The sequence below is a fragment of the Thunnus maccoyii genome, chromosome 19 (genome assembly GCF_910596095.1).
Source record: "Thunnus maccoyii chromosome 19, fThuMac1.1, whole genome shotgun sequence".
In the NCBI taxonomy this organism is placed as follows: Eukaryota; Metazoa; Chordata; class Actinopteri; order Scombriformes; family Scombridae; genus Thunnus; species Thunnus maccoyii.
In genome coordinates, this window is record NC_056551.1 from 4,129,518 (window position 1) to 4,140,567 (window position 11,050).

General features: G+C 38.5%; 1 protein-coding gene across 1 annotated transcript in view; it reads left to right on the forward strand.

Annotated features, from left to right (window-relative positions):
- Positions 1–9,000, forward strand: part of onecut2 (one cut homeobox 2) — a 33,248-nt gene extending 24,248 nt beyond the window's left edge. The window contains exon 2 of the mRNA XM_042395606.1: positions 8,711–9,000. Within this exon, the coding sequence (XP_042251540.1) occupies positions 8,711–9,000 (290 nt within the window). The remainder of the gene's footprint in view (positions 1–8,710) is intronic.
- Positions 9,001–11,050: the final 2,050 nt, after the last annotated feature.

The window sequence follows — 11,050 nt, forward strand, 5'->3', positions numbered from 1 at the left end:
ATGGCTGCTTCAATAAAACATCACCTTGATGTTTCTATTGATGTGTAGCAGCCCTTGACTATTTAAACCCGTGTAAAATGCATTGATGTGTTTTCTGAGTGTTAGCAGCTCTTGAGGCTCAGCACTTGACTCAAGCCTCCATACAAGTGAACAGAGAAAAGGCTTCAAGCTGGAATAATGCCTCTCAGCTGCCATATTGGAAGACTTGACCTCTTGGTCGGTAGTGGTGGTGAACAGCTGATTGTGTGTTTTAAATGTGCGTCTTGTGTGTGGTTAGGTGGGTATGTGGTTATTTCTGTTTCTAACGGGAAAAAGATCATTTCATCTGTGATGTAGCCTGGTTTGTCCACATGTTTACAGCATTTTAAAAAGGTCCTCGGCCAGTTGCAAAAGCTGTTCTGAAGTTCAAACTTAGCATAGTTATAACATGTTTACTAAGTGGAGATTCACACATCACTAAATTAAAACGGATATCACGCACAAGCAGTAATTTTCAAATTGCTGGTGCAACCTAGTCCTTTGTTACTTTTGTGAATGGGTCAAAATTACAGCAACACTTGTATAAAGAACAGCTTTACTGTTGCTACAGTTTTAACCTATTAAGACTCTTTCCCTTCCCCATGCACCTTGGAGGAAATCCCTACTTTGCTTTATGGCCTAATTCTGCACTTATGTCATGTTGGAGTTACCGTAATTACTAGTTTCAGACTTAATATAATATACAGTATACTATTATAATTACTGTTCACATCTATAGGCTATATAAGTTATAATCACGACTGTGAAATCTGAAAGCTCCAATATATCAACTTGGTGTTCAATAAAATGTGACTGAAAAGGCAAATGAACACTGATCTCTCACATCAGCAAAAGGCAGTTGTTTAAACCCAAATTAAATAGACATGGTGTTATACTGTCAATACACTGTATTTTTAACCCTCACACAACCAATTCTGCAATCATACAACCGTGTTGAATTGTTTGCTGACATGAATACTCACAGGCTGTAAACATGGGAATCTTAGATCCATCCATCTCATATGACATGAACTCGTCAATGACTATGATGAGAATGATTGTGATGATGATGAGCATAGTTACAGTTGAGATAACAGTGATTATGACAGTGATGACATTACTGTGATAGATGGGTGAATAATTGTGGCGATAATGTTTGATGATGATTGTCAAGAGACTGATTGTGATGAGAATAACACTGCTGAGGAGGTGGACTGAATTTTTTTCATCTTAACTCTTATTACTATTTTCTTTATGTTGTGTATTCTATGTTATTAATACTGTAACACTGAAACACTGAGTTTCACTATGAATGAAAAGTGCAGTACAAGTTAATTTATTATTATTATTTATTATTATTTTATTATAATAGTTGTTAGTATGAGCAGAATAGCAAATAATAGTGACTGGATGTATTCTTGTCATGTGACAAAGAGTGATTGTGACTGGCAGATAGCTGGGATGATAATGAGGTAGATGATGACGAGAGTGACCTTATCTGTGATGAGAATTTCTGTGATGTGATGAGGATGATTTTGAAGCTGATGATAACAGCAGTTATTGTGTTGTGAGTGATTACACTGATGATGACTTTGAGCACAAAGAAAATGATGCTGATGAAGTTGTCAAAGAAATAGTTCAGCATTTTGGGGGATAACTTTGCTGGTTTTCTTTCTGAGAGTGAGAAGATCGATTTCAAATTTTATGTCTGTGTGTTAAGTACAGAGATGGAGTCAGGATGGGGTTAGCCTAGCTTAGCATAAAGACTGCAAGCAGCTGGCCTGAGTCTGTCCAAAGTTTAAAAATACACCTACCAACAACTCTAAAGCTGTGTGCAGCATCTCTATAAAGATAAGATAAAGCTCTCCAATGTTAAGTATCTAAACACAATGATCTGAGCAAGAACTTTGCCTCAATAATAGTAATAATAGTTATATAATAATAAGAGTATAAAACTGGCAAAATTATCATTTTAATCAGGAACAATTTTGACACATTTTGGTCAGTACCAAAAAAGTACTGTGGTTTAATTCAAAGTCCAAATTAAGATACTAATTATTGAGACGATAATTAGTATCATGTTAAATATCTTAAATAAGTAAGATGCTTTTATGTAGATTCTAATAATGGTTATACAGATAATGATAATGTAATGATGACTGTGCTGATGGGGGGAATAATTATGGTGACTGTGATTGTAGGTTTAATTTCCATGATGTGTATAATAATAAAGATGAGGGAGGCAAACTGTGACAGAGCAACACGACAGCTGACTCACACAGAGTGAAAAAAGATTCTCCGTATTTTCTGCTGATCTCGTTTGCAGTTGGAGACGCATTTAGCAGCTCACTGATGTTTACGATAGAGACTGAGAGAGCTGATGAAAGACAGAGGAACCCTGCTTTATTGATCCTATTGATTCAACCCTTACCTTTAAAGAATACACCCCACCCCCCCCTTACTCTCACCAACCTCTTTACTCTCGCCCCTCCTCCTCCCCTCCTCAAACCGGTAAACCCCTTTTGAATAATATAATTGCGTATTTGATCCTGTACTGTACTGTAACCTCGACCAGAGTAAAAAAAAAAAGCCTGACTGAATCACTCAAGCGTGCGCTTTCTCCATTGACGGCAGACTTTGTGTGTGTGGGTGGGCAATTTGATTGCTTCCCTTTTACACATACATGTGTCTGCACTTAAAAAAAAAAAAAAACCTTGTCTGGGGTGAACTGCTGCTGAGCTGCTTTTCATTGAGCTACAGTAAGCAAGAAAACAGGGTAGAGAGAGATAGATACAGAGAGAGAGAGAGAGAGAGAGAGAGAGAGAGAGAGAGAGAGTACAATTTAAATCTATTTACACTATTTTAAATATGATTTCATTAATTCAATATTTGTTGCCCTATTTTAAACACATATTTACCGTTTGTTTTTAGGTGTGTATGTATTTCAGACATGCACCTCGTTATGTAAATGTGACAACAGTTTTTAGAGTCTGAATTGAATGATGTGACATTATTTATACACAAAGAAAATAAAATCCGTTGAATAAACTGATCTGTGAATGAGACAATTTGAAGTTGCTGAGGAGATTATTCTTATGTCAGATCAGTTGATAGAAATGATATTTTCACTGTGCTGTGCAGGAAAAAGAGGCGAGAAAACCCCCCCTGAACAAACATCAGACCAGACCATAATACTTTTTTGATACCTTACTTCAATATTGATACAATACTGATACAATATTGTCTGAATACAAGCAGCAGGACAAGAACTTTGTCTAAATATGGAAATGAATCTGACCAAATATTCAATACCAACTTTCAGGACTTGACAGTTTTGGTTCACTTGGTGTAATAGATACATGTCAGTTACCACCAAAAAGCATTGATGTTCAGTATGCAGCCATAAGTTACACATAATCATTATTTCAACAGCATTTCAGTCATTATATTTCAATGTGAAGCAGGTCCAAAATACACCCTGGAAAATCAGTCATTAAAATACTATTGAAACAATATTCATATGTAAATGTGTATATATGTATATGTATAAATGTATATGTTTATCAATCAAATTAAGCCCAGTTTGAACCCAGATGCCTAGATGTGTTTTGACCTAAAAACCACCAAATCATTTTTATTATATTTAAAAAACATTATTATTATTATTAAAACATTATTTTGTAAGAATGCTGGTTTTACCATTCAGCTCTTGTTTTAACATTGCTGTTGTCTGCATTTGCCTTTGCTTATAGTTTTATTATCTTAGTTTAGTTTTATTTTGTTTTATTTCATTATTATCCTCATCATTTTATTATTATGAAGCTGAAGAGAAGGCTTTCCTCATGTCATCATAACTGAAGGAACACATTTGACAAGTTAGTGTCGAAACAGCTTGAATTTCACAGGAAAAGCGTACCTAATGGAGTGTTTAGGCACTTTGGTAACAGTGGTGGTAAAGCTCACTGTGGAGGCAGAAGAAAGCTGCAGTTTTACATGTATTGTGGCTTTCAGTATTAGTTTTCAGAATGGTGCTCAGAGGCACTTCAGCAGGACAGATGCCACCAACGTTTCAGTTTGATGTTTTTTGTCCTTGTTTAAATAAAAGTTGAACTGAACAGCCGTCTGTCTGTCATGTTAAACAGCTCGTTCACAGTTACTTAAGAAATATTCAGCTTTCAGAGAAAAAAGAAGTTGACATTTTAGCTGAACATGGAATCAACACTGCACACAGAAACAGAACAATGGGGAAGCCGTTAATAACAGTTATTAACACGTCAGTTGGATTTAAACACACTTCAGCTGTCAGCCCGTCAGCTCACACACAGTCTCACACAGACCATCCAGTAAATAGTCAGGTCCAGAGTCCAAGATTTGTCTCTAGTTTAGATGTTAAATAAACAAAAACAAAACTGACACATTTTTTGGCTCATGTATCATCTACTACAAACATGAGTCGAACAGTTAGACCTGAAATCCTTTAATAATAATTACAAACCAGTGCTCTGAAATAAAATTGCGAACAACATGAGATGAAAAAGAAAATAGTAAAATCATAAATCGATAATAAATAAATAAAATCTATTTATTAGGTTTAATGAGGAGGTTCAAATAAATGGTGTAACATGTAGACTGGGTGCATCATAAAGCAGGTTTTATATGTGATTTTAAAAGATGAGGCTGATTCTGCTGCTGTTATTATTATTAGACTAGTATTATTTCAGTTTTGTTACAATTTCTTGTAATTTTATGTGTCATGTTTGATGTGTTTCGATTTCGAAGTTAAGATGATTCAAAACAGACTTGTCTTGCTCTCTCTCTCTATCTATCTCTCTCTCTCTCTGTGTCTCAGTGTTCTCCATATTCACAGATCAATAGTGCCACCTCTCAGTGACAAACTGTAACTACAACCACAGGCGTGATCCCTGACACTCCACAAAATTTCACAAATTTACCCAGAGAACAAAAGAACCACTTCCTACATTATAAACAAAAGGGACATTTACCCTTGAAAGGATTCATATTAGAGTGGCTAGTTGCTTGGAAAAAAAAAACACAAGAAAATTTTAAAGCACGTCATGTATACACACTGTATTCTGAAGCTCCTTAAATTCAGGCCAAGAAGTCGTAGTTAACTTGACTCTCTCTCTTTATGGCCAGCAGATGTTTGTATATTTCTTACTTTTCCACCCCCACAGTGTTTTTTATCAGATCTAGCTTTAAAAATTCATATTGTGCACACAAGCGGTCATCAAGCCTTCAGAACTTTATTTAAATTCTAGTGGAGATCCCAATATTTTCAAGTATATAACATAACATGTAACACTTGATTTTGAAATGTGTGTAAAAATGATGCGCAAATCCATTTGATGGAATAGTAATAGCCATGGAGTCACTCAGTGTAATATAAACTATCAGACTCAAAGACTCCCAAACCAGCTCTCATGAGACAAAGAGCAGCAGTGAAACAAAAAGCTGCTATCTTACATTTGCATCTGTCGTCAGGTCGCTTAGCACTGATAAGAAGCTGAGAGGAGACAGGAGAAGGGATTTCACTGTGTGTGTGTGTGTGTGTGTGTGTGTGTGTGTGTGTGTTTACAGCGAGTTTCCCCTTACATAATAGTTTTGTTACTGAATTGAGTCCTTAACCTGATTCGTATTGATCAGCCGGGCTCTGACTCGTGCATACTTAATTCAGGGAGGTAATCAAATCAAACGCACCCAGACCTCCTCCTCCTCCCCCTCGACTGACTGAGATACAACAGCAGACACATTAGAGGGGCTGTTATTCTTATTGTTATTGTCGTTGTGTGGGTTTGTGTGTGTGTGTGTGTGTTCAATTTTTTTTTTCAAGCTCAGGATCATCAAAGTGTCCAAGAAAGCATGAATAACTCAGCATTTTGGATAGACTTCATACATCACATGTTGTATAGACCTACTGTAGTACTAAATAAATAAAGGGATGAAATACTGTTGATTATTTTATCTACTTTGTTAAACAATTTAAAGTAATAAATTGTATAATAATAGCCATGTTTGAAATCAAGTTTGAAAGATGTGATGTTTGAATTAATTTAAATGCAACTCGCGTAACAGCGTAATCCTAAACTACGCTGTAGAAGAGGCCGTTTTCCACTGTCATGTTGACTTGTCACAGTAGGAAAAGCTCAGGTATAAATAATAAAATGAATGATGGCTGAATTCCATTTAGCTGCTTCATTTTCAGGGTCCTGGTATTACACATGCTGGCTCACTGTCACTCATGATTTACTGGGACACTTGAATAGAGCAGAGCCATTGTTAATGTGATTAGTAACACCTGTGCTTTTCATACTATGACAAGTTAAAATGTCAGTTGTAAAAAAGACTTATGGACGTTGCTTGTGGAGTACTAACATGGCCTGGTGTGGTTATACTCTGTAAATTTTAAAATTCTGACATCTTATTACAGATTTATTAATTTAATTTTTCCCACGTTTGACTGGCAGTTTGAATTTAGAATAAGAAGTGACAGCCGTGTGGGCTATTTTATAGGCAGAGTGCAGGGTGCAAAGGAAGAAAATTGTAAAACAGTTAATAATAGTATATTTAAGTAAGATTCCAAGGTCAGTTGGAATTATTTGTTTAATTACTTGTTTTTGCCAAAGGCATCAAAAAGCGCTACAATGATGGCCTCACTAATTAAAAAAAGAAGTAAAAAATCAACTATAATGCAACTACAGTGTAATAATCCCTCACCATGTTTTACTAAAACCACAGTTGAAACATCACAGTGAGGCCACAAATTTGACTCATGTACGATTGTGTCTTCTGAAGCATCCAACGTCTAAAAAGTGAGAAGAGAGAAATACAATAAGAAATACAGCATACTGTAGTACTGTACTACAGTATACTATATACTGTACTGTACTGTAGAGACAGACTGAGAGACACAGGTGTACACAAACATATATGCTGCCAAACACAGACACAGACACAGACACGTTTTAGATGTTATTACACTGAAAGGGATTTTCTGTGATTAGAGACAGGATACGGATGTTATTGGTTGGAGATAGATGAACAGTGAGGGAACGGATTATTTTGAGATCACAGAGCTTCTCCTCCTCATCCTGTCGAGCTCAAGAAGAAGAAGAAGAAGGAGCTTGATAGATCAAGACTGAAATATTAGATTGTGATATAGCTGACACACCTGTCCTGTCAGAGCCTGGAATGAAAATACAGACAGCAGAGGTGAAGCATCCGTCAGCGTGAAGGTTAAAGACTAACTGATGAACCCATAGAGTTCTGGGCTCAAGACAGGCGTTGGCCTTGAATCAAATTTACTATTTGCATTTTCTAAAAATCTTTTGAAGTCAGTCTTCTTGGTTCGGTTTCTTTTCACACAGAAAAAAATTCAAGTGATCCAAAATGCATCACTAAAAGTCATATGGGGAAGTTCACTAGAGGAAACACAGGAAGAAGGTCCTGTCTGCCCAAATATCAAGCAGGCAACTTTGTTTATAGTCCAGGTTGGACCTTGATTAATGTTCCGGCTAGCTGCTAGCAACTGCTGATTCCGCTCATCCTCACCCCAGCATGCAAAGCACACTCGGTTACGGGCAGCAGTGGTGGACTCAGGCTGTCTCAGGAGCAGGGGTGAAAGAATATAAAGGGCACCTGATACATTCAATGGGCCCCCACTTCACAGTGTTTTCTCCCATACAGTGCACCCTATAGGGCACCTTTTTTCATTGAAAGGGCACCCAATTCTGCACTTCAGTATGTTAGACTTAGGGGAACACTAAATTGCGCTTTTTCCATTTTTTTTTCTTCACTGGAAGGGCACCAAGAACCTACAGCTCACCCCATTACACAGCATCATAGGACACAGCATTACAACCTCTTCATTTAAAGGGCATATCATGTTCTTTACACGGCACTATCACATTTTCTTCCACTGAAAGGGCACCGTGAGGGCACTTAATTCCAGATTGTCACATATAAAGGTCCTTTATGGGGCATTTCATCCTGATTTACCCATAACTAGATAATTATTACAGAACTTTGGCATGTTTTCTCCTTTGTGTGGGCAACATAGAGGGCACTGCAGTATTTTTTTGGCCTTGGGTGCACCAGGGGGGCAGTTGCCCAACTTAACTGCTCCACCACATCCTCCAAGAATATAACTGGGTTGTTTTGGTCAGCATCCAATTATAAGTGCTGTATCTCACTGCCTAAACCAAACAAGAAAATGCACCATTTGTTTGTTTGATCCAAACCAAGGAGGTTTGGGGTGAAAGCACACTGAGTTACTAAATGTTCATCATTAAGCTTCACTCTGCATCTCAAAATTTCACAATGTTTTTCACTTCTCATATGATTCTTTTGAATTCTAATCTGTGAAATGCCTGAAGTGTATTGGTGGTTTAGTAATGGCACAATAGAAGACTCAGGAAGACAGCAGGTAAACAGACAGCAGATGTGCACAGGAGCATAAACTTCTGTCAACAAGACCTGTTTGTGTTTCATATGAGAGATGCTGCTGAATCCTCCTATATAACTGTTACTCAAATAATAATAATACAAACAACGCTAACACTTTTATTTTCTGTCTCTTCTTCCCTTCACCCCACCTCACCTCCTTTCCTTCTCTCTCATTTCTCTCTCATTGTCTTCTCTCCTCCGACTTTCTTGCCTCCCCTCCTCCTTGCAGCTTGCAAACGGAAGGAGCAGGACACGGCGAAGGAGCGAAACAGCACGCCGAAGAAGTCGCGGCTGGTCTTCACCGACCTGCAGCGGCGCACCCTGCTGGCTATCTTCAAGGAGAACAAGCGGCCGTCCAAGGAGATGCAGCTCACCATCTCGCAGCAGCTGGGCCTCGAACTCACCACCGTCAGCAACTTCTTCATGAACGCCCGCCGCCGGAGCCTGGACAAATGGACAGACGACGGAAGTAGCCCCGGCGCCCAATCTTCAGCGTCCAGCACTTGTACCAAAGCGTGATAATAGATGTCGAGGAGGGGGGAGGGGAGGGAAGCAACAGGGAAGGGTCGTCTTGGGGTGGGGGAGGGGCGATGGAGACATGGGGCGATTAACTCGGGGAGGGATGGAGGGGTTGAGGGCGCGGGTCGAGGTTTCGTCCGGTCGAAGCGAGGAGGAAAACCAAACTTTTTACATTTTTTGTTTGTTTGTCTGTTTTGCTTTTGTCGAGGGTGACAAACTGAGAGAGGGGCTGCTCACTGCGACGACTTGTTTGTAGCCAAACCGCCTTTTTCAAATCCATCATAAATCCATAAAGAAGCTGAAGGGTAAGCTCATCTTTAACGCATACAAACCTCACTGGGGGAGAGGGACAAACTAAAGGAAAAACCTTTGAATCATAGACTTTCACTGCTGATGTCTCCTCTGGGACAATAAGCTGACACACTAGCCCAAATACCAAAGACTAGAAGACCATGTATGTTTTCTATTATGCAATATAAGCTAGGATCCAACCAACCAAATAACCAATGAAAGCTTTATGACTGCAGAATGTGCTAGAAGCTCTGGGATAAGTGGAAATTATTACCTTCAAATGGCCAAAGACGACAATAACACATCCGTTTGGGGCAGAGTTGAAGACTCTCATCTAGAAGTCAGGTTTTGGAGATTGCACTGCCAAATTTAGAAAGCTGTCATAGATGTGTTGGGATTTTGAAACAAATGGAGGTCAATTTGTGTGGCCAAGGGTCAGACTGTAGATTTTTTTTTTTTTTTTTTGCTAAACCAAAGATGTTGGAGGGGACACAGAGAGATTTCTCAGTCAAGACAAAACCTGACAGTGATTGAACTTCAAAGTTCTTTTTGACCATGGAAACAGTTTGACAAAATAATCTTAATACAATAAGGTCCACTTGCTAGCTTGGAAGGAGTCAGAAGTGTGCTAACAGGTGTTAAGATTATTTTGTTAAACAAAGAATGATTTATTCATCTGACTCACCAGATTGAGGTTGCAATATTTTGCCCAAGAAACTGGTCATTTTATATATCTGCCAGTTAATAGCTGGGTGATTGACAAAAAACAGTCTAGCATCTGTGTTATTTTGGCCTTGCAGCCTCCGTCTTCAAAGTCTGTTTTCCCCCTGAGATCAGAATTGAAGAGTTGGCTTCCAAAATGTTTTTATATCCATTTTAAAAGGGAAATACGTACCTGAAGTTCTCTGGAATATATATATGATCCAGGTTGTGGAAGGATAATAATTTTCTTAGACCATGACAAAACTTACTTTTGGACAAGACTCTTAAATTTTACCAAAGACAGAGAACATGTAATGATTCGACTCTTTAAATGGGGCAGTGAGGATTCTTAAAGTTAGGAAATGGCAAAATATGCAAGCACAAACACACACACCTACACACACATACACAAACATCCACCAAGGCACATGCAACTTTCCTCATAAGTTGAGCCGACATGTAGAATTACAAGCTTTCTCAGCATACTTAGCGTTGGGTTGAGTATTAGTGTATTATATATGAATATATACAATGTATGTGAGCACAATCTTGAAGCACATTTTCTTTGCAATAGAACCGGGGCTCTCTGCCAAGCCGAGTGGTCTTCACATCTTAGAAAACTCAGGATGCCATTTTTCTAAACAGTGGCTGAAATCCACTCTGCGTTTGTCGTCACACACTATAATGCACGAATGTACAAACACACATACAGACACATACTGTTGCCGCCAAGCAAATGCACTTGCTTAACATAAAACACACAAACACACACACACACAAAAGAGTCATTTCCCGAATGTTTCCCAGAATTTCCACCCTGACCGACCCATTGTCAGCTAAACCAATAAGCTCCAGTTTACCCTGGCTTCACCCACCCATCATTTGTGTTACCATGGTAATTCATCCATCAGGGCAGCGCTTTCCTTCTAGCATCTTGGCATTAGCACAATCTTTGTTCTCGAGTAGAACAAAGATGCTATTTACACCACTGAAAACCGGTGGCATTTGTCGCATTTTAATGACGAGAGCTGTAACTGAAATTTTAATTGGACTCAGC